General features: G+C 39.0%; 1 protein-coding gene across 21 annotated transcripts in view; it reads right to left on the reverse strand.

The window, feature by feature from the left end:
• TNRC6B (trinucleotide repeat containing adaptor 6B) overlaps positions 1-24,699 on the reverse strand; it is a 135,876-nt gene that overhangs the window by 73,344 nt on the left and 37,833 nt on the right. For 14 of the 21 annotated variants that reach the window (XM_061450755.1, XM_061450754.1, XM_061450757.1 and 11 more), the window contains one exon: positions 21,237-21,304. The exons of 4 other annotated variants lie outside the window; for them this stretch is intronic. In XM_061450755.1, coding sequence (XP_061306739.1) covers positions 21,237-21,304 — 68 coding nt within the window. Of the gene's footprint in view, positions 1-5,399; positions 5,746-20,542; positions 20,622-21,236; positions 21,305-24,699 lie in introns of those variants that run through there. 3 more of the 21 variants (XM_061450769.1, XM_061450766.1, XM_061450768.1) reach the window with 3 other exon arrangements.

Genomic DNA, 24,699 nt, shown 5'->3' on the forward strand with positions numbered 1-24,699 from the left:
CTACACAGACTACGGCGTAGACATGCTTAAAAAAAAAAATTGAATTCCAGCAGTCTTAATGCAGCCAAAATTTTGCATGTTCTCATCTACATGGAGGCTGTGCTGAACAGCCACTATGAAATTACAGATAGACAGTGCTTTATGATTGTGCTGTTTAACAAATTCTGTACTTAAAAGCAGGAAAAAAACTGAGAATACTAGAAGTAGTTTTTCCACTTTTTTTTTTTTTAAATACTTCTCTGATTCAAAACTTAAGGCAAAGTTCTGCTCAAGTTTAAATTAGTTCTTGGGTTCAGCTGTCATACCTGTACCCGTATTTAAGGAAGCCCTAACTCTGCTTGTACTAACAACACTGGGAAACTGAGCACCCCCCCCCCCCGTTTCATACTTTAAACATGCATGGTGGGGTTTTGAGTATTCTTAAGGAATTAAAAGAGCTGCCTCCTTCATTTAAAAAATATTTGTGCCTTTCTGCTTTTTAGCTGCTGAAGAAACTATCCCGTTCAAAGCAACTCAATTATGATGGTGCTCAGCGTCAAAATAATGCTCTTCTAACACTAATTAAACGACTGCTTATTCATTTGCTGATAACTGTATGTATCTATAAAAATGCAAAAAAAGCTGAAGTGTTGTGGTTTTTGCCTTTTTTTTTCCCTAGACTACCTATTACGTTGCATTGCTCTTATTTGAGCTACCTCAAAATTTGTTGACCTCCCCTACTGTTCAAAATGCTCTGAAGTTAAGGCCTAGTAAATACCATCCTAACAAGAGAAGCACTCCCCTGCTGTCATGAAATGAAACACAGTTGTACCTTGATGCTTTGTTTTCATTTTGGTTTAGCAATTTTCAATTTCAACATTTCACTTCTAGAAGTCTGAATTTAACATAAATTTGTACTAATACACAAGCTTTGTACTTTTAAGCATTTTTCTTCCTACTGATACCAAAGTACTTTTAGGTTAATTTTCTCTGCCTGACATATACAAGCATCCATTTTATTAAAGTTCAGATACAAACTGCAGCACTGCAAGGAACAGTACTAAACGTTCATGCTTATTATCTGTGGTGTTAAACAAGACTCCCCTAGCAGCTTCTCTCCAGATACATTAGCACACAGCTTTCCATGTTGTTTAACCCTTGGTTTGATTTGTTCTGCCTTTAAAGATCATCGCATGTTTTATTAATGTATCTTCTCTTAGGTACTTTAGGACAAAAAACCCAGGGTTTGTATCTTGGTTTATGTTTTCCCACATTACTGAACAGGCTAATTCAAAGTAGTCCTGGAACGAAAATATTCTGAAAAAGTATCAAGGTTTGTCTTTCAATTTGCCTGTGCTATAATATCCAAATATCACATCAACCAGTTCTTAAGATATGATTTTTCAGAAATGATTACCGATACGTAGTTCTAGTAGCACCAGATCATTTTAAACCCTGAACTATGATGCCAACAAACTCTACACAGACCAGAAAATAACTTTCGAAATTACAACATCCATACAGCCTTAAGAACTCCTGCCAGAAGTGTGTTGAGGGCATTATGTACAAAAATTATCAGGGTTTGCATATATCCATGCTGCTCCCAAAATATAACCTTTGCCTCTACAAAAAAGAAAAATTTGTGTCTTACAAAGGAAAAAAAAGAATTTAAGCAATGAAAAGTGCTAAGCGTATAGCTCTGGAGCTGGAATTCACCATGATTACAGAAAGGCACCATTTCTTGTGTGCCCTTCAAAACAATTATGGGATTATTACTAAAACAAAATTGAAATATTTTCAGTATATAGAATTTTTATCTCCACAATGGCTACACAATGCTGAAATGACTGAAAAGTACTATCCCGACACCCAACTTTACATACCTTGTTTGACCAATATTTGAAATACAGTACACATAATTATACCAACTAAATGCCAGTGTTACATTAGCAACTGAAGCTGCTGCTTCTTGAAATAAAAACTGAACTTGTCTTGCTTTGCAAAGCAACAAATCTTTGTATTCACCTAAACGGAATTTTACATCTGTTTATCAAATTAATTCTGCAGCAATAAATATAGCTAAATATTTAAAGTTTAGCCACTTTAAAAGTAACCATCTTCCTCAGCAGTATACTTCTAAGTGAAAAGACATCTTTTGCTCTGACAGTATACACACCACCCTTTACTTTCAGGAAGGTTACAAAACTAGCATCCAGACACCAAGACCTCAACTCCTTGGCAGAGATAAATATCTATAGATAAAAATTCTCTTCCAGCAATATGCTAACTCTATAGATTTTTCTTCATTTATAGGTTTGAATGCTTTCTCCTCTACTCAGCCATCTATTAATAAAGTACGAGTCAAAAGTCTCAAAAGGTTAAGTTTAGCTGAAACCAGCCAGCAAAGACCGTATGATCTTATGAAGTTACTTTTTTTCCTTCTCAGCAGGGGAGAAAGAGGATAAAAAAGAGCTGCTGAAAGTAAGCATACCGATTTTGTAGCCACTGTTTTTCCCTCTTTTTTTTTCCCATTAGAACTGGAGACTCCTGTACATTGAAGCTTAACAGTAATGTCAATTATTTCTCAAGAATCTCTTAGATGAAGGGCAAAAAACTTCAGGGCTCTGCTGACTACAGACTTCACTGTAATTTTCAGCCTACTGAAATAGTCTGCTTTGGAAAGGGATTGATTGCTGTAGACACCACCAGCAGTTGACACAGAAATGCAAATAGAAAAACTAAATAAAGCTTCCAAACCTGGTTTCACCATTGTAAACTGAACAGTGAAGAAACCCAGTCCAACACTTCTGCAAACTTCAAACTGATATACAAGCTGCAACTCCAAGTAAGGAGACTCAAAGTGATTTTCAATGAGTATTTTGCTCCCTTTGTACTGCAAGAACATACTGAATGCAAACAGCACTGAGAATTGCCCAGACTCACACTTTTAAAATCCCATGATTTCATAGGATATGGAGTCCTCAAAACCCTCTGCACTAAGAGCTGATGGGTCAAAGACATACTTATATTAAGAATGATTTTAATGGGTCCTTCCTATTCACTTCATACTGTCTCAAAGTTACTTCTATGTTTGACAGACTCCACACTGGAATAATTTCTATTATTCTCAATAGTTGATTTTGCTCTGATCCATGACAGCTTCTGTAGCTACACGCAGTTGCAGTTTTCAGAAAATATCCTGTATTTCACCTTCCTAACAACTGAGCTATACTAACATTTACACAACTTGGAAGCATGTAACAGACAGCAATGCATGTAGGCAAAAAACATGCAGGAAAGGCGAGTACTTTTCTCAAATGCAGATTCTGGAATGCTATGTCCTACGATATTGCCAATTCAGGCCAAAATGTAGGTTTTCATTACTTCCTCAGTTCAGCCATCCTATGCTACAGCAATTACCACATGAACGACAAAACTGATGTTTAGGTCCAGTATGCACCAAATCTGAGAATACTTCTACTTTATATGGCATTTGAAAACAGTTCTAATGTCTAATTAAATTTGTTAATCAACAGGTACATACAACATATTCTGGCTACATCAAGATCCCCACTAAGTCCAAGGCAGCTTTGAGTAATAAAAGCCATTAGGCTGCATCAGGCCAGAACCACAGAATGTTTTTATACTATCACCTCACACAGATACATGCCAATAGTACAAGGGTGGAATCTAATAAGTTCGTTAACACTAAACAGGGAGATATATGACTTCATACAAGAACTGGGTTATCTATTACTACTAAACTCTGAACACCAAAATTACCAGCATAACACACTGTATCAAATTTGTGTGGAGTTTGGTTTTTTATTAGCTCATTCTATTTTAAATTAACACCCTTAATTTCCAAGGGAAACTGAATAACTGCAGAATTATTTCAACTGTTTGCTAGCAAGTAGAGAAAAAAAAAGCCCTAATGTACAACTACTACATGACTATAATGAGGGCAGCCAGATATATTTCAGTAAATATATTCAAATCTGTCTCCTCCCTTTGAATTTAAGTGCATGCATAAAAGGCCACAAAGAAATATAAAATACCACCCATCTTGCAGGTTAACAAAGTTGACCTGCTAACCATACACAATCAATTCACACATACACTGCACTGTGGAAGTGCATTCACATGATTATTTGATCATCTACTACTTAAATATCCACCTGCAGAAAAATATCACAGTCCAAGGCCGATCAGGAAGGGGTGAAGAGCAACACAGACCACAAGGAGAATTTTTTCTTTTTTTTTTTTTTAATTTAACCTCACAGAAAGGAGCATTACATCACACTCTTACAATGCAGGAGGAGGGGCCTGTTCTCAGAAAGCAAGCTTCAGCTATTTCCCTTTAATTTTCTGCTTGGTTTGGGAGAGATATGCAAAAATAACTTTTATTTAAATTTTTAGTAACATAGAAGACGGGGTGGGGGAATGCGAGAAAACACAAGCTTTTTTGCTTACATTTACTAACATGCAGGTGAATACTTGTTTTCTTAAAAATACATAGCAAAAGTCTACCAAACATGAGGCGCACCCTGCGCTTGCAAGGGTGCATTCCTAAATACCTGCCCCACATTCTACCAGCCGCCAGACCCATTTTGCTGAGGAGGGTACCTTACTTCTGCGCGGCTGGACTCGGCGAGACCATTTTAAAGCCGGCACCGCCTAACTCGCTTTACCCCCTGGATGCCGGGTTTATGGGGCAGGGCCATTTGGTCCTAACGACGGCAGACACCGGGGGGCAGGGGGGAGGTCTGGCCGCTTTGGGGAGGGGGTTAAGGAGCGGGGGGGGGGGGGGGGGGGGCATCTCGAGCCCGCGCGGGAGCCCAGCCTGGCCGCGCTCCGGCGGCGCAGGAATCCTCCACCCCCCGCTCCCACCCAAACCCGGCACTGTAGGTGTTTGGGTGCGTGGTTCTAGCGTTCCCCCGGGGAAGGATGGGCCGGTGAGAACGTTTCCCCATCGGTCCCCCATCGGACCCGGCAGCAGAAAGAATGCAAAACCCCGTTTTATATATATGCAAATTTTTGCAGCAGATTTAAAAGCTTCGGGTGCTGTGGGGAAGAAATCACTTTTTCAGAAGCCTCCATTTAAATAAAACAAGATTTTCAGTACTATCTTGTACTTCACCAGCTTGGAAAACACAAACCACCTTCTGTAATTTGCCTAAGTGTTTTAAATTACAAATCCCTTCCAAATCCACAGTATGCTCCTACCGACACCTCCATCTAAAAAGCCCTAAAAATCCACGAAAAGTGCTTCACACGTAAAACCATACAACGTCTGAAGCAAGTATCCGTGCTACAAAAAAACACCTCTGCAAAACCACGGATGAAAACAGTCAGCTCAGGCTCTTAAAGATCTACAGACAGGTAAAACCGAGAAAAAGAGGAATAAAATATAAACGTACCACTAACCTCATAAAGTGCAGCAGTGCTTAAATCCAGCGAGTTGAGGCATACAAGGTAGAAATGGAAATGGAAAAAAAAAAAAAAAAGAAAAGATCCGAAAATGGTTTTGTGTTTGGTTGTTGTTGGTTTTTTTTATGTCTTTTTGTTGGGTTTTTTAATTATTATTATTTCAAACGTTCAGAAACCAGCAGAGACTCTGTCGGCCATTTTGGCTTGAACTCCCTTGCTCTGCTCTGCTATCCTCTCCTCTCTCTCTCCCTCGCTCGCACCCTCCCGTTCGCTCCCTCTTGCTCTCTCTAAAGGAAGCAGCTTTTTTCGTGACCTTCAAATACAGGCGGGTCATGTGACTCCAGGCGGGCTGTCAATCAACCAGGCGGGGCCGTCCCATTCCCGCCTTAAAGGGACAGCGCCAGCACAGAGGGGAGGACGCCCAACTCCCCGTCAACCTAGCGCGCTCGCCACCCGCTTGATCCCTCACCGTTCACCATGCGAAGGGCAGCAAGCAGAAAGGGTAAAATATGTGAGCTGTGAGAACACTGAAAGAGAGGAACTCGGCTGGAGTCCTTGCTCTTTAAAACTGATTAAAGAAAAGCGGCCAATTATGCTGATGCTACATTAAGGTGGCAGAGCCCATCGACGGTGAATGACGAAATGCCTAAGTCCCACTAGACACACACACTCTTCTGTGGTGCACCGGGGACACAAGACCCCTACCGCTTACCTCCAGAGAAAACCACGTTTTCAGTACCACCCCATCCTGATTCAAGGACAAGACGAGAATAATCTTCGGCCCACCATGAACCCAGGCGGTAACAGGCTGGCTACACAACACTCACATAAACCCAAACCCTAGGTTAAGAGGCATGAACACCTGTAGGATAGCAGAGCCAACTCACTCTCCCCTATTGCCTTGAGCCTTAGGCTGCAACTTCATCATTATGCAGACATCCATTGATAAATGCTCAGTCGTAAGTCCCAGTATGTTTCAACATAAAACAGTAAGTCTGCAGGGTGTTTCCGCACATTACCTTGAATGTGCAGAAACAATTAAAGCACAGTTCAGAAACAGTATATGATAATGCAAGTATTGCTTTGCTGTGAGGAGGCTTGCTCCTGAGTCTGCCCAACATGGGGAATAAACACTTGAACTGAGAGGGTACTGGAATCCAGTGAAGGGACAGCAGCGTAAGAAGCTCACGGGAGCACCTTCAGGACTGAACCCTGATAATACACACATTTTTAATTCTGTAAAGTTTTGCACTGTAACTATGTAAAAAGTAAAAAAGAACATGCTAGCAGTGATAAAACAACACAGAATGAAGCTTAACTTAAAAAGTCATGGGAGGGCACCACATAGGAATGATTTTGGAGGGGGGCAGAAACTGCACCTCTTATGAATGAGAATAAAAATCATTAGTGTATGTAGTCATACTACATAAGCCATTGGCTAATCATGTTTCAAAAAGATCACCAAGATGAATAGCTATAGGTCTCAGGTTTTAACATGGTTTGCTCCTACTGCCCTCCCTCACAGTAAGGCACAGAAACTCCCAAATGGGGATTCCCCTAGTGAGTGGATTTCTTTAGCAGGGCTACAGCCTGCAATGCAACACCTGTACATCTACCTCTGCAGGCTCATGAAACCCCAGAAATAGCTAACGTGTGTAATAGGTACCTAATGAAATAAAAGCAGTTGATGCTAGCTATTGAAGTTGTGCTGTCTAAACCAGAGCAGAGAATCACCCAGGTTGGCTGGATTTAACAGCTTGTGGTGCTGTGTGGCAGGGCTAATCCAAACACGGCAATTTAAGAAATGTGGTGAAATCTCAGGAAATGGGTTTTTATTTGTGGCAAGACCTGAAGGGAACACCACAATTGCTCGAATATCTAAAGACAAAATCCAAACCAACTGCCTGGCAACTGATTTACACAGTTTCATAGAAACAAATATATAGCCACATTTATGAAACAGCTATCCCCCTTAACATTACAGCAAGTTTTGCAGCTGCATGTTCTGTGCATGTTCACACTGAAATATGACAGTATGCATTAAGCTGCAGATAATTTTAGTCCCTCTCAAAAGCCAAACTGTTTTACTCAGAAGTCCTCTTCAGCGAGGCTTGCCAGTTCTCCATTCTGAAAGTCCTGGAAGCTTTTACCTCAAGAAGTTGATAATACTGTGATGTCTTCAAGCAACCAGCACTCACCTGAGTTGCTGTGTTATGTTAGTTGACTGCTATAAAATTTCACCTTGTCAATGTTCTATAGACAAAACTTTTTTAATCAAAAACCTTTTTTTCAAACAAATAATCAGTGAACCAAAAATATTTAGAGAAGCCAGTATGGGCAATTCTTAGATAACTGTAACGTGGATAAAACATGTCAGGTTATTTAGCATTCTGTTAAAAACAGAGTGTAAGCCTAGGTTTTACCTTGACCAGTTTATCTTCCATAAGGAGCAATGGACTCCACTTGGCAAGGTGAAATTACCCATGTTTTGTCTCCTTTAAGAGACTATTTGAAAACAACTTCAAGCTCCTTATTTTACGATAAAAATAAATGGAATTAATGTTTTAACTTAAGTTTTTCAACTAAGCTAACAGCTGAAACATAGTTCATTCTTTATCTGTTTCTGTTGGCATACTGGTTAAGATGGCTCGCAAGAAGTTTTGGGGTTTTGTCTTATTTTTTTACTGTGGGTTTTTTTTGTTATTGTGGTTTGGTTTGGGGTGTTTGTTTGTTTAAAATGCAGCATTTCCCCAAGCAAAATTGCAGAGGAAGCAGAACAGTAGTTCAGAAAACATCCAATGGAGTATAAAAATACACAGCATACACAAGTTCTGCACATCCCTTTTCAGAGGGCAATTACACTTTAAAACCTAACCATTAAGCTTTCTGATGCCAGCAGCCCTGTTATAAGCTAGTGTTAATAGGTTATATCCTTGTTATGCGCTACTAACTTACCTGATTACAAACACTTCATTTCTAAGCACCTTCCATCTGAGGATCATAAAGCACTTTAAAAACTTTAATGAAGCTTCACAGTGCTCCTATGAGGACAGTATCCAGTATGAGCAGACATATACATGCACACAGATGCACATTAAGAGAGATGCTTACAGTCACGGATTCTCTACACTCATATCTCAACTGAGACAAGAGAGGAGTGGGGGATTTTTATTTCACATTAAGCTGCATTGTGGTTCTAGTAACAGCTCATCCTTTCTGATGAGCTTTTGGTAAAAATCAATAAATTAGGCTTCAACGTTATTGACACTGTCATCCTTCAGTGTCCACTCGACAAACCAAGGTATCAACTTCGCCCTCCAGCTGTCATCTCAAAAAGGAGACCTGGCCTGTCTGACCTGGTTTCACTTAATTTTAAAAGGAATAGAGATCATTCAGTCCTTATGCAAAACGCCCTGTCTTATGAGTATTTTGTTTGGGCTCAAAGTCCTACAGTTTGATTCCATATCTTACTTCTTTTGAAGGCTGCTCTCTCACCATCCTTCAACACTGGACTCCACCAAATGGGCTTTTCTACATTGCCCATACACATGTGGCAGTAACTTTAGGACTCACTTTTTCCCCCTAGAAAGTCCTGCATAGCTGCTACTATGAAAGTGAAAAAGCCTATTCAGCTCCTCCCAACACAATTCTTCAGCAGAAACCTCAAACATTAACAAGTTTCTCATAGCAAGAATGCCTTCTCACCAACCGTCCTTTCTCCTGCTGGTGAAGAATTTACTCTCTGAAGTGTAAGAGGCAAAAAGGCAGATTTTCTTCACCAAAGTGAACTGAAGCCTACATGTCCCCTCTACCCTACTGCAGCTCATCAGTTAGATTTCCCTAGACCTCCCTCCTCCAACCCCAGAAAGGGGGTGCAGTAACAGATTCAAGATAATTGATGGCAAATTCCTCCCCAGCTCTCCAACCAGTCACCAGTGGACCAACTGTCCTGGATTACAATCCTAGCAAACACACCTCTTCAAGTTAACAGGGATCAGAAAGGCCCCTTCGTCTCTCCTGAGAGGAAGTTAAATGCTTGACTTTTAGGGTAGGGACATACTGTGAGGAACAGGTTACACAGATAAACAATTTCCAATAATAAAAAGCAAGCAGACAACCCCTTAAATTATGGAACAGAATTAAGAGCCTTAACTATTCCTTGCATGCTTCTTACAAATTCCATATGGTGTATTTCAAGAGAAAACTTTTAAAATTAAGGTTAAAAACAGGAGTTCAAAGCATCTTGCTGCTTAGATGTGGTAACAACTAGGAACTTGACACAGGCATCTCCATAATGGGTAAGGGATAGTTCAGATCACTTTTACATTATTTTCTCTGAACAGACACAGATGCTGAATGCCCAACACTTCTGAGAAGTGAAAATCATAACTAGTCTTCACAGCAAGTGCACATAAGCCATCGTGGAAGAGAGATGTCCTCTCCTTTTGCAGGCCTACAAAACTTTAAAATGTTCAAGCATTCTTCAAAGACAAAATACTCATTCCTAAGGAAAACCCGGGATTTGGTTTGGGCTTCCCAACTTGCCTTCACATTTAGTGTGTAGTGAGACATCTTATGTTGCAGAATTGTGCAAACAGAGCTGCCAGGGTTCTTAACTATAGTAACCAAAAGTATAATGTAAATTCTTTTTTTTCAGAGAAAAATACCATAACAAAAAGGATCCGATAAAGGAAAAGCTTACTCAGTTTCTGAAAAGGTTACTACAGCTTCCATATCCCTTACACAAGGCACCTATCAACATTTCTAGGAATGGTGCATACCATCACTATTATTTAAAACTTATATTGTAACACTGCTTTGGAGCCATACTAAAGCTCAGGTCTCGTTCATATCTTGCCAGGGACAAAAGAAAGAACACAAGGCCTGAAAACTTCACAGCATATAAAGTCTAAGAACTATACATGACTTCAAGGCCAAGCTAAAGTTGTGACCCTATACCTTAATGAAGTGCTCAAGAAAGAGAACAAGTCAGAAGGAAAACTTCATTCACCAAACGCTGCAAACACATACTTTTCCGCCTAATTTTTCCTCAATCTGCCACAATGCTTCTTCCTGGCTGTTCAACCTATAAATAATCCATCACTATGCCTTCACTTCTTCAATCCCCTCAAATGCCCTTTCCAACCTGTAGAAAGATGAAGCTTTCTAGCTGCCTTTTAACAAAGTTGTTCCATGAACAACAGAACTGAAAGCTCACTTCCTAAGAATCTCCGTCACGCATTACTGAACCTCTACTTTACCGCACTAATCTCAGCTTCCCGCACAGCCAGTTCTCCTTTGATGCCAAGACTCCTCCAGTATATTGAGCCCTATGTAGATCTCTTCCCGTAACTTTTTTTTCTCATCTCTTTCAGTACCTGGGCAAAAAAATAGCATATGCGGCAGCTAACCTTGAAACACACATGATGATTAACTATTAACAGACATAACCAGAACCAGTATTCTTTTGTTTCCTGAAGCCTTTCTTTTAGTGCAGAAATTAATTTTGCTCCATGAAGTTTAACATACTGGTAATCGCAGCTGTATTATAATTTCTTATTCTCTTCACTTGACCAAAAAGGAATAAAAGACTCCAAACTCAGGAAAGATACACACACAGAAAAACCATGAGACTTAACTACCCCAGGAACTGAAAGAATTGATCCCAAATGTCTTTTGCCATTCAGTCAAGTCACCCTCTAAGTGCTCAATGAATCTGTATACCCATATCCTGAGAAATTAAATGAGTACCTTCCAGTAACATAACACACAAGGGAACTGGTACAAATTAGAATTCTTAGAATTCCTTATTATCATTTCAGAAGCTTCTTGGAGTCTGTACTCCTATCCTAACAGGTCACCCTTACCAGTTTCCAAAATTCCTAAGTGCCAAAATATCAATGTAATAGGAAAAGTTTATCTTTTTAATGCAATTATATCTACGCCAGTGAAAAGATAATACTTCTTTCAAATAAATAAGGAAATGGCATACCATATCACTCCACCCATGTATACAGCAAGTGGTTGCTTTCAAACTGTTATTTACAGCCTATGAATTACCATGCCAGTTAAATGATTGATTCAACTGACCTTCCGTCAACAATAGCTATGTTACTGTGTATTTCAAAAGGAGTAATAACCTCATTGGATAAATCCTTCCTTCCCCCTATTTAAGCCTCAAAGCTTTAAACATTTTAAAACAAACAGCAACAAGCATTTTCTGGGTATTAAATATTCCAGCCAGGCTGGAATATTTAATGAAAACCTTATCTTTCACGTCTATAAACACTTTACCACAACAGGACCCACTTTTTATACAGAGCCTTCAGACATGCTTCTACTGAAACTCGGTATACTCACTTTCATTTGGGCTGCTCGTGCAAAGCAGGCTTCTCACAAATACTTATGGGAGGTCACACAAAAGACAAGGAAGATTTTGGGGCTGAAGAGTTAGTAATATTCTAGTTCAATCTTTTTTTCCTTTTTTTCCTTTTTATTTCCCCACCTAAAAGGAAATGTTTCTATACTGAACTTACATTATTTTATTTTTTTAATTACGGCAAGATAGACCAGTACCTCTCTCTCAAATTGTTCTAACTTGCCTTGAGTTTTAGCATAAAGAATTCAATCACTGGCCCGGAAACCTCTGAGCAAAGGAATTTCTGGCATCTTGGTTGGAGCTGGCATCAACCCATTTTCCTTTGTTCTTATTAAAGGAACCATAATATGTTAAGTTAAATAAAATTTTAAAAAATCAACAACAAAAAACCCCACCCCAAAGTAAAAGCAGACTACAAAAGGAATGCATATTCAGTGGATTACTGTAAAAGATTTCCCTAATTCGACTTTTTTTTCTATTAAAAGCACTTTTCATTGCTGCAAAAATCTGTAAACTGATCTTTCCAAATGACTTGAACATCTTCCCTAAGTAATGTGCCTTCATGTACAGTCCTTCAGTTTGAAATGTCAGGAAAGGAACAGCTATCTATCCAGGCAGAAAATGCTACAAGCTGTGGCTGTCACAAGTATACAAATGCATGCACTAACCTAAAAACAGTATGATTCTGAATCTGATCAACTTTGATCAAGGGCAAAGATTTCAGCAAACTCCATCTGTCTAGGTAGGAGAAAAAGAAATCCTACCAGCTCTCCAGATCACAGCATGCCAAAGGAGCAATACAGCTCAAGAGCTCCAAAATATCTCTGTAAACAAGTTTTTAATTCATACCATGTTGACCACAAAGCACAGTTTTAGTCATAAAAAGTAAGTCATATTTTCTACAGGGAATAAAGAGCTTGCTTTTTTTTTTTATTTGCTCCCCTTCTTTAACCAATAATGGTCGCTCCCTGAAGGGTCTAGATGGGATCTGCAACTTTGAACCAAGTTCTTGGACTTAGGATCATTTAACCTTTTTTTATCCTTTAACTTCGGGTATCTCTAAGCCATAGAAGATAGTCACCAAAATTTCTGTTTGCTGGACACAGGAAACAACAAGAGAACATAACTCTAATACAACATACACCCATTAGACTTTTTGTCCCTTCCTCTCTTAATCTCCTTGAAAAGAAGATTCAACAACTGATCTGGGCGTATGCAAAAAACCCCTTGAAAACAACAACAACAAAAAAGACTTGATGAATGTATTTATTCTTTGGAGAGAACGAAGCAGTGGAAAACGCAATGTGCAACTTACATCTGTGCAAAAGGAAGAAAAGTTTTAGGACTGTAATTCATACACGTTTATGCTGCCACTGATTTGTGCCAGCTGTCCAAAAAGGGAATCCTTAGCAAATTAAAATGTGTGGCACAAACTTGGTGTAGATATCACTGAAATTTGGCTAAATTAAAATACATTTTTACACTAAGAATACAGACAAAACACTAATTTGGGACTAAAAATCATTAACAGCCCTTAAATGATTTTGCTTGCTGTTTTTATGTCTCTCACTCCCATATAAGATACCATTCAACAGTTGCCATCTAAGTAGCAAAGAAATGCTGAGAAGAGAACAATGTCTACCCATCCATATGAATGATCCATTAGAAGACCATTACCTCAGGCAGCTCCTGAGGAAGTGGCAACTTGGTAAGAAGGAACAGCCACTAATCAGCCGGACCTGAAAAAAAGGTTTCTTGGACAATGACCTTGAGAAATCGATGGAGTGTCCAGTAGATAGTTAACTTCCTGGAAAGGGACTAGAGGATAGGGAATGGAGGCCTCTGAAATAAAGAGGCTCTGGGATTTTTAGGAAATAGATCTGTGGGCAAATGCTCTCCCCTTCAAAAGTACAGGAAGATCTTTAAATCAGAATACCCTCTTTTTTGCTAGCAATCAGAATTACTACTAGCTGTAATAACTAGAGAAACAAATGATATCAAGCATCATATGTGACGTTATCTACTCAGTGTATTTTGCAATATTGTATTTATAAATCAAGCCAGCTGGAATAGAAAATATACTTTTGTCTTGGAAAGTCAACAAATGTAAAGAAGCCTCTTGATCAGATAAGACTGCAAATTCAGGAGCAGGCTTTGTACACTTCCTACACAGAATAAATACAGGTCTCTGGGGGGGAGGGGGAAAGGGGAGGGAGTGGAAAGGGGGAAGAATCCAAACAAACTAACCTCTTCTTAACAGAAGACATCTGGATGAACGCACTATGAAATCCTAGGGATAAGAAAACCCAAACTACTCCCACTTACAATGTACATTGTCCATAAGTCTTTTCCTCTCTCAGTTTTCAGTAGCAGCGTAAATTAAACACATTGAGATGGTAAGTGGTAACTTAACTTCCAAAGTTGACTTTTTTTCTGTGTAATCTCCCATAGCTTTTTGGTTTTTTTTCCCCCTCAACAGTAATTTTGCTTCTGTTTTTTCTACATACTCAGAAAACACTTGCAAAATAACAGTACGCTAAAGGTGTAGGTTAGCTGGAGAACACAGCAAGCCTGAATCTGTTCACAACAAAATAAACCACACAGTGCTATATGCTTTGCTACCTCCTAATTTATGGTTTGCAAGGAAAAAAATAAAATAAAATCAGAGTATGTGACTTGAGGAATATTAAAAACCATGGCATGACAACTGAAAACATTTTCAACACTAACTTGCAGACGTGAATGCCTAACTTAAAACTATTTTTTTGCTTAGAAAAGTCAGACTAGAGTTTTCCTGGGCGTCATACCTCTAATTTTAAGTACAAAACTTCCCAAATATTTAAGTGTAACATTAAACTAGTAAAATATAGGAGACAAGTGATGGAACTTCTGGCATTTTGAAGTGCTTAAGTTCTGCATGTTTATTTTTTTTTTACACCGTTCAGAAGTACTGTACTGTAAAGGGTGCAAGCCCGCTTTTCAACATTATTGACTTACCAGTCTTACGGTTGAAACAGCTACTGCTACAGATGAAGAATTCACTGCTGTCTTATCCATGTCTACCCACTCAATTGCACAACAAAGGGCAATTCTTTCCTGTGTGCCTCAGGGCCCTTTATATACACAGGTAAAGCTGCCTTCAAATGTAAACTTGTCCTGCCTCTCATTCCACTGCAGGGAGTAAAGACTTATAAAATATGAAGGTGATGAAAATATTCCTTAAACCTTAGTTGGACCAGTTTTCATCTTTAGTCTAATGGTCTCATGCCCTCAAATATCCTTCCAAAGCTCCAAAGACATAAAAGAAAAAAAAACAACTTCAAAGTTAGAACTCTCCTACTCAGATGCCAATACCAGAACTAGCCCGAGTTATCACTGGGACCGAAGCATATTCTGACGCGCTAACAGAACTGTGATACCCTGTGACAAAAGTGTCTGGTGTGGTCACTACAGACACAGCCCATGTTTCTGTGGTGGCTTGTCAGGATGTGGGACAGAGGACTTCGGTGTCTGGGGACATTTTTCTAATGGGCTACACACAGAGAACAACCAGCAATGAAAAATGAGCTATGCCTTTATTTTTGAACATAACTGGTGATGTTTTCAAGGGAAGACTTCACTTGTCATGAATTTCAACAGAATTTGGGATGATACTCAAATTTAGGTTCCCTAAAACTAAGTTAATAATCTGAATTAGGATTTGGAGGCTACCTTGAAAATCCCAACATGAATCTTTAAAAAAACCAAAAAAACCCCAACCAACCAAATCCAAAAAATACCCCTACAATGCTACTGCTTAGGTTGGTTGTGTTAGTAAATTTAAAAAGTGCAACGGTTCTCAAGGCAAATCTCAATACCTTCGGTAATATGGAATGTCATTAATACATGAAACAAAACCCTGTTACGCATTTAACTAACTTCATTTTGGTAAGAACAGTGGTCTATGCTATAGGGACAGAAGCTGTGGCTAGGGTCTTTCATGGAATTTTTAACTTAAACCTTCAAAAGTATACTGTAGTGCTTCCTAACAATGTCTGGCATTCCCACCAACCAAAGCAGACATCTTCAGGATATACAGCTGCAGCCTTTTTATAGTTTTCAGCAACATTATCAAAGAGTAAGACTGGTCATTTTACAACACTGTGGCAGTGATATCTACATGTGCAACCAATATTGGCAGGCTGCTGAAAATGAAGGAAGGCTGGCCTATTAACTAGCTCCTTAATTTGAAGTACAAGGGAAAAGGCTGATAGAGCTTGTTTTTTATAGCTTTAAAATGACAAAACGAAACTGGGACAGGGACTATTCTGTTGTGCAAGCAAACACAGAAGCAAGTTTTAATGAAGACTGAGCCAGACTTTCACACATCCACACTGGAAGATGAAAGGCAATAGACATAAATTGCAATAAATTAAATTCTTACTGAATATTATGGAATTTTCTTCACCATGAGGGTGATCAACATAACAGATTGCCCAGAAAGGCTCTAGAATAATTCTGAGAAGCCTGATACAATTTAGAAGTTACATTTAACCTTCAAATCTGGCCCACTTTTGAGCATGGAAGTGGATGAGATGACTTTCGGAGGTCCTTTTTGATTGAAACTATTTTACTAGTCTATCATTCCTCTTTCCATCTTAGGCTATATTAGCTACCACTTTCTTTTAATCATAGTGTCTCACAAATCCAGGAAGACATTGAATAGTCCTGCTGAAATGTCAGAGAATAATGTAAAGCAACATTACCCAATTTCAAACAATTTTGTGATCTCCACTGGTTACTATCTCTTCCTGGTATTGCTGCAGTTTTGGAGGGTCTCATTGCCTCTGCATCTATACATTAAATTATCAAGCCAAGAAAAAGGCTATCCAGTAGGTGTAATCAATGACACTTTGTAAATTATGGAAAGATCTTGTTTTGCTCTCTTTCTTACAGTATGAATCACTTCCAGATGTACAAAGTGCCAAGATAGCCGAAGACTTTTCTCTCCCATTACTACAAAACAGCAGGTGGGGAATAGCCAGCTGAGTTGCTTCAGACAGCAGTAACAGCTTGGCTTACCTTGCTAGTAAACATGAGCATGAACTTGACTTACTTCTTGTCCAAATAGCTACTGTCGAACAGACTTTCCAGTGTGTTATTCAGACATGGTAAAACATTTACATTTTTCTTATAAAAAGGAGTAATTTTTCATTACATGATCCCTTTCACTAATAGATCAAGGTACATTAGTTTCTGGTGGTGACAACTGGGAATAATTTATTAGCAGAGGCAGAGCTACTAATTAATACTGCTCGAACCAGGAACACAACCTCAGTTTAAGGACTTGAGTAGGATTTTCCTACTCCAAAAAAGGTACAAAGAGAAGCTGCTCTCTGTTGTAAACAGAAGTTTGACTGTTTTGGAAAGATACTTCTGGATCAAAGTTGCCTGTTAATCTTTTCTCTAGTAAGTGATAAGCAAAAGCCTTATTACAGGTGGTAAGGCAAAAAGAAGCTAATGCCATGTAAAATGTAAGTATTTTGTGGAGAGATAATATTTACCTGTTAAATATGGCAAGTTCAGGTCAGTATTCGTAATGGATGAAAATGCAAGAGAACACCTCTAACAAAACGTCCACCTGCAATTAACCATAATGATGCTGATCCTTCTCCAAACTTTTCTTTTGGGAGAGTTCGAAAGGGGTTTCTTAGCAAAGATATTAGCCACATAACAAAGTAATGCAGCCAAGTGTAACAAACAGTTACATCACATACTAATGAGCTGAGAGGAGGGAGGCATTTACAGAGTAGTGGGAAGCAACAACTCCTCAAGGAGTCAGGATCCTCTGCTGAAGTAGAAGCATGGTCCAATACAGACATTATCAGCCCCAGCAGTCCACACACACTCACTTCTTTTGAAGTGTGGGTTTTAGAGTAATTGGCAGCCCTCACTGCTGCACAACCATGCCAGGTTTGTTACACAGGCACCATGCATAAACTGTATCTTCCACAGAACTCAAGATGGGTATGCCCATTCTATATTTCACTCATAACTAAGGGTTTTGCACGTGTAACTTTTCTTCTTTGAGTTACATTCACATTGTAAATGATTTGTTAAAAATGTCTAAAGACACTGTATAGAGTCTAACAGGAGAGTTCCGCCCCACAAAGCTAACAGATACCAGCAAACAGCAGTTCTTGAGTATCATCTACAGCTCAATTAAAAAAATAATCTTAAAAAAGCTGCAAGTTTATTGCATTAAGCCTGCCTGAAAGAACTATTCAGTACAACAAAAGAAAGGTTTGAGAGATGCAAGCAGGGTTGGTTGTTTTTTAATACTAGGAGGCACTCTTGCAATGCCAAGCCCCGAGTCAAACTGAGTTGAAATACTGTTGCATTTTGGAAATAAATTGCTAGAAGTCAAGGGTGGTGGCTTCTTATAATCCATTATGAAGCTGTACTTCAGCAAAGGAAATTCCACATGAAACTGGCGGTAGGTAAGAACTACTGCTTTCACTGAAAGTCTCAGAAGTATCTTTATTTCTGTTCTTTCAATGTCCACTCAAACTCTGAGTCTTTTGGAATGCAGTTAAATATTAAGAAATTGCTGGGCTCGCCTAGGAGGGTACCACTTGCAGACTGCTCCAGCACCTTGCTTGCAGGTCAGTTGCTGAAACTCCTCCCTTAAGGATCGAAATATAGTTACTCAGAACAGTCTGTTAAAGCATTTACGTTAACATGGTCAACTTTTCAGGAAAGCAACTTAGAACTCGGGGGGGGGGGGGGGGGGGGATCTCCCCAAAACATCTGCATAGCTGTAGAGGCAGTAATCTTAAAGTCTAACAAACAGCTGGAAAGGGAAGGAAGCATCTTCAGCTAGTGCAGCAATTTCTGAAGCAAACACCTGATTCTACATTAAAACTTCTGATCTACTTTTCACTAACAAGCTCCAATTTTATTTCAAACCAACTAGGAGGACAACAGTGAACAAAGGTACACAGAATAGTCAGGGCTGGGGACCTTAACATCATCTAGGTCCAGCCCCCCCGCCATGGACTAGACCATGTTGCCCAAGGCTATGTCCAACCTGGCCTTGAACACTGACTCATTGCAGAGGGAAGAGATACCCGAGATCATTAATCCCAGCCCTTTGCTCAAAGCGTGGTTAACTACAGCAGGCTGCTTAGGGTTGTATCCAGCTGGGTTTTAAATATTTTAAAGGATTATGAAGGCACAACCTTTTTGGACAACTTGTTTCCAAAAGTGTGACCACATTTCACAGTAATTTCCTTTTTCCCTTGGGTTTGAGTGGAATTCCCTGTATTTCAGCCTCCGCCCACTGCCTCTTGCTTTTTCACCAGACATGACTGTGAAGAGTTTGGCTCAGTCTTCCATAGTCCCCTCATCAGGTATCTCTACACATGGATAAGCCAAAGTCTTCTCATCCCAAGGCAAAGCAGTCCCAGCTCTCTCAGCTTCTCCTCCTACGTCAGATGCTCCAGTCTCTCGCTGTGGCCCTTCAGTAGACCCACACCAGAATGCCCAACTAATCCATCTAATCTCTAATGCAAGTGAGTAATAATACGAAGAGGCAATTTCCTATTTAATTTCCTTTCTTTTGAGATCAACAGCAAAAGATGTTAAATCGATGCAGCTTTTTGGAGTCACTCAAGAATACAAATCCTTTGTGTGATTATCATTTGTTTATCTCAGATGCCAGATCAAAGTCACTTACAGCATGAGATAAGCTCTACCAAGGCAGACAATGTTGTTAAGTAGTTGAAAATTTGAGACTGTGGGTAGAAAAAGATTCAGGTGATTGACTGAAATTTAAGAGCAATACCCACAATAGAATCTTGCTGGAATTATGCCACAGTTGCACAAAACACTTATCTTCATCTCTTAGTTTCATTACTAAAATTGCGCTTTCAGACTTCTATAAATATGTGATTAACACTATTAGAAATGGTACTCCTTAGGGCAGGATCTGTATGACAAGATCTCAGATGCCACCTGCCTCAGATGCCACAGATTTGTTAGTTAAAAAAATAAAAATCCTGCATATCAGTAATCTCGTAGTCTCTAATAACCACAGTTTTGAAGAAGAGAGGTAATGTAAGGCACTTGAAAAGCTCTAATCAGAAATCAGGTCAACTGTAAAGTAATCCTACCTTCTGCTTGCACCTGAAATTAGACAGCAAACACAAAGCTATAGATCCAATACCAATAACGTGTTGAATGATGCTACTAGATATTTAAAGAAACAATTCAGAAAAGCAGAAATCTAACACCCACTTTATATTTCTGCCCCGCTTTTTCTTCTGGAACTTTCTGAAAGTTTCTAATTCAACAAGCTCTGTATCTCTTGGTACCACAGTAAGTTGAGCAGTCTGAATAGAAAGAAATAGCAGCAATTACTTCGAGAAGTTTGGCTCACTTCCACGATGGAAAGAATGTGCATGATCAGCACTAGAACTTTCCTGAACTCATTCTGGCTACCTCAGAAATGGTTTCTCACCATTGCAGAAGCAGTGGACTTGAAGTTCCTAGCTTATCTAAAAGGCAAGGAAGACCTTCACCTCAGGGCAAACCCCAGCCTTTCTGCAACAAATGTACTGCTGATCAGTGAGAACTTCTCACGAGGAGACATCCAACTAGGCACAGGAGAAAAAGAGTTCTGTGCTGTGGATTTCTCAAAGGTCATATCTTCCTACTTGCTCCAAAAGGCAGGTCAGAAAAAAAAAAATTATTATGACATCAAAATTGAATAACCATTGCATTAAGTAAAGAAAAGAATATGGAAGACAACCATCACTGCAATACTCCTAAAACAAGACTCTGTTCTTCCCATCTGAACAAAAACACAGGAAAAAGACGCAACCATTAGTGCATTTCAGTCTGAAGTAACATGAAAAAGCCTTTTGCTAATGAAAACCTGTCATTTTCTTCTCTGATCAAGCTTCTCTGCCTAAAGCACTGTGTACCAGCATCTTAAATTGTTCATCCTTGAAAAAGCATTTTGTTTACAATGCCAGTTTCTTTATTGAAACACATTCTAAAGAAGGTTTATATTCCAAAAAAGACTGCTCTACCATATGCACACCAAAAGGAAGGCCCTGGCTCTATCATATTTCACATTAGTTCAGTGAAGAGCAGCTGAACGTACAAACTCACTACCTCAGTGCTAAGTTTCCAGACTTATTCTCTTTACAACAACTTCTGATTAAACTTCTGAAATTAAAATGCATATTTCTATGCTTTTAAATTTAATGCAAGTCAACATCCTGCTTTATTTATTTTGTTGTTGTTGTTGTCCCTCAGCCACCATCCACTTTTATATATGGATATTTAAGGAACCAAAAGGGTGAGCACCCAACAAATGACCAATGCTCCCAGTACATTTAAATAAGAGTGCTTCACACCATTTACTATGGTAAGGCCCTTTTTAAATAAACGTGTGACTCACTGTTTGTTTTCTTCACCAGGAGGTGGAGTCTTGCCATGCCCCTCCATTACAAAATCCTCATGTTCCATCTGCAAAGGCAAGCATTGCAGGTCAGAAATCGGTGGAGCAAAATGCACATCACCTAAAGTGGCCCTTTTCCATACACAACAACTTAAGACAGCCACTTTATCCCCGTAGCTGGTCCAGAACAGATCAGGTAGTTTCTTAGCAACATATGTACATCTCTAACCCCATTGCTATGGTATCATTTTATAGCACAATTTTCAGAAAATCTTCCAAGGGAAAAAGAACCATTTAATGGCTGTAGCAGATGACTATCAGTCAGGGTATCTAGGTTCTGAGTTTTGCTCTGTTATGGACTTCCTTTGTAATTCTGAGTAAGTATGGGCTTCTACCCCTTCTTCCTTAACATATAAGGCAGGAATTAAAAAAAAAAGTTACGTCTATCAACATCTCTGGAGAAAAGTAAGAATTTTCAAAGGAACTTATTAACCACAGGCAGAAACTGCTGTAAAAGCAGAGGACTTCTTGTGAAAAATAACTTTTATATGTAAAAGAGACTTTCACTGCACACGCATAGCCTAGTTAGCAGGCTAAAAAATGAGGCCTAGGGGAACCTCAAATAGATGCTGTTCCAATGACAACATAAGGTAGGCATTTCCTTTGGCTCACATGTTAAAAGATTCTAAGGGCACTAAGGAAGTTTTCTGTTTAATTGTTTGCTTTTAAAATACAGTTTAAACATGCATTTTCAGTATTTTTTTGGGCCAAAAAGATTTACATTATATTTGATCATTAATTATTTACACACTCTTCATTTAATTACTTCATTCGGGCAGAATTTCTTGTACAGGTAGCAAAATACTCTTTTCTTTATACGAAAATTCACCACATGCACTTAGTATTTCATGTAAACATCCAGATACACAGTTAGCAATACTCTACCTCATGTGAAGCCAGCTAACAGGCCACACTGCAATACTCAATAAGCCACACAACAAAGCAACTAAATTATAATCACGCACAAAATCTATGATCTGCTACACTAAACTGGAAAGGGGAGAGAAACACAATAAAGATAACATGTTTTAGTCAGTCTTTGAAAGAATAAAAAAAAAAAAAACAAAACCCAAAACCAAACCAATCCAAGATCGAGCAGCCACTTTCCCTTCTGCCCCTACCTACCCTTCCCTGCTCCAAGAGTCAAGTTTAATCATTTGTACTTCGATGTTGCTGACAGGTCACAAATACAGACAAACATCATCTGCATATTGACATCTTACAAGGACTACAGAAATTGGGCTGTTTGCCTGTACAGACACAGCCCTCAGCAAAACCACAAATGAACTGAGAAACTGATGAACTATTAGGTGGTAATGACATCCAGAAGACAGACAATTAAATGTGTAAGGTGAATTCATATTTGAAAACATGTAAATGTGACCGACATTCAAAACTGTATTTTCATTTAAAACTAATCTTTGAAAGTAAGAAAATTCTGATTTATAGTTTTGTAAATAACTCAGATTTTTAACCATGTATTCCCAGCATACCAGACACACTGAAACCTATTTGTACCTCAATCCATATATGTGATTCTCAAAACCAGATGTGTCAAAACATCTGGACTCAAAACTGTCTAGCTGAAAAGTATTCATTCCACTAATTCTGTTGTTGTTGATGTTAACACATAAGTGTGACAACTGGTAAACCAGCTTCAGAATGTTCCCACATCACAGAACAGTAGTTCTCTGAGTGAGGGTAAATGCTTAAGAGTAGAGTACACAACCTGAAATCAGGAGGTATTTTAGTCTCTTGCTGCTATGAGACAAGTACAATTCACATGAATAGTAAAGCAAGGGAATGGTTTTCAGCCAGTACTGGGAAGAAAGATAAAATACAGCCTTTTGGAATAAAGCAGCACTACCTACAGCATATACATGGGAATCTTGTTAGTTTAGCACTATAAAATAGAAATTCAATTTCATGAAGCTGTAGAAAAGGAAAGATCATAGAAACTGCAGTATAAAATGGGAATTATTTTAAAACCAACAAAATCATAGAAAAGAATTGGAAATTATGTTATTAGACTGTAACCAAGAAATTTAAATGAGAGCTGGAACATCTAGCAGACACTGAAGTACCATCAACAAAACTGTGCGTTAATGTGAATTTTACATGAAGAATAATGGTGACATAACTGTTCCAGACATACTTTCATCAAGCATGCATATCTATCAAAACTACCATTTCAAACTGAAGAGGGTAAATAATTAAGAACAACAAATTACCTGGGCTAGAAACAGTAAGATTGTGGGTCTAGGCAGTCTGTTTTAAAGCAACTAGAAAGCCCCATCTGCTTTTAATATGTTAATATGTTTGCTCTACACTTCAGAGAGTAGGCAAAAGCATCTGCAATAACTAAAATCTGCAGTATAAAAAAAAAATACGATATGGTATGATAATGTCAGCACTGAAAAAGAAGGAGCTGAGAAAGAAAGAGTAACTTCAAGAAAGGCAATCACAAAGTATCTAAAGAGAAGAACACCAAGAAAATTAGTCACAGAGTAAAAAAAGTACTCACGAACATGGAAACTGTTCAAGACACAAAATAAACCTACCAATATAGGCTTTCACCGGTAAGAAAAGCTAACAATAAAATAAATCAAGACACTAAAAAGGACATGGGAACTTCAACAAATTGAGTATTAGTGAATTAGGAAAAAAATCCCTCTTTTTAGAAGGGATGAACACCTAGACTTGCAGGAAACAGTTGGCTGGTCGGGCTCAGAAGTTAATGGTTTCTGCATTGTATGCTACCTGGAGGCTGGTGTTAAGTGGAGTGTCGCAAGGGTCTACCCAAGGACAAGTCCACTAAACATTACTGATGACTTGAAGGGCCAGTAGGATAGACTCTGGTGAGAATTTAAAGATAATAGTTAGAATCATAGAATGGTTTTGGTTGAAAAAGACCTTAAGATCATCCAGTTCCAACCCCCTTGTCATGGGCAGGGACACCTCACACTAAGCCACGTTACAAAGGTCTAGCAGACAGAGGCTCTGTCCAGCCTGGCTTTGAACGCTGCCAGGGATGGAGAATTCACCACTTCTTTTGGCAACTTGTTCCAGTGTCTCACCACCCTCACAGTAAAGAGCTTCTTCCTTATATCTAACCTGAACTTCCCCTGTTTTAGTTTGAACCCATTGCCCCTTGTCCTATTGCTACAGTTCCTGATGAAGAATCCCTCTCCAGAATTCTCAAAGGCCCCCTTCAGATATTGGAAGGCTGCTATGAGGTCTCTACGCAGCTTCTCTTCTTCAGCTGAACAGCCCAAACTTTCTCAGCCTGTCTTTGTATGGGAGGTGCTTCAGCTCCCTTATCATCCTCGTGGCCTCCTCTGGACTTGCTCCAACAGCTCCATGTTCTTCTTATGTTGGGGATGCCAGAACTGCACACAGAACA

Source organism: Pezoporus flaviventris, unplaced genomic scaffold (genome assembly GCF_033815535.1).
Source record: "Pezoporus flaviventris isolate CSIRO_AGI_PZ_B2104156 unplaced genomic scaffold, CSIRO_AGI_Pfla_v1 ptg000011l, whole genome shotgun sequence".
In the NCBI taxonomy this organism is placed as follows: domain Eukaryota; kingdom Metazoa; phylum Chordata; class Aves; order Psittaciformes; family Psittacidae; genus Pezoporus; species Pezoporus flaviventris.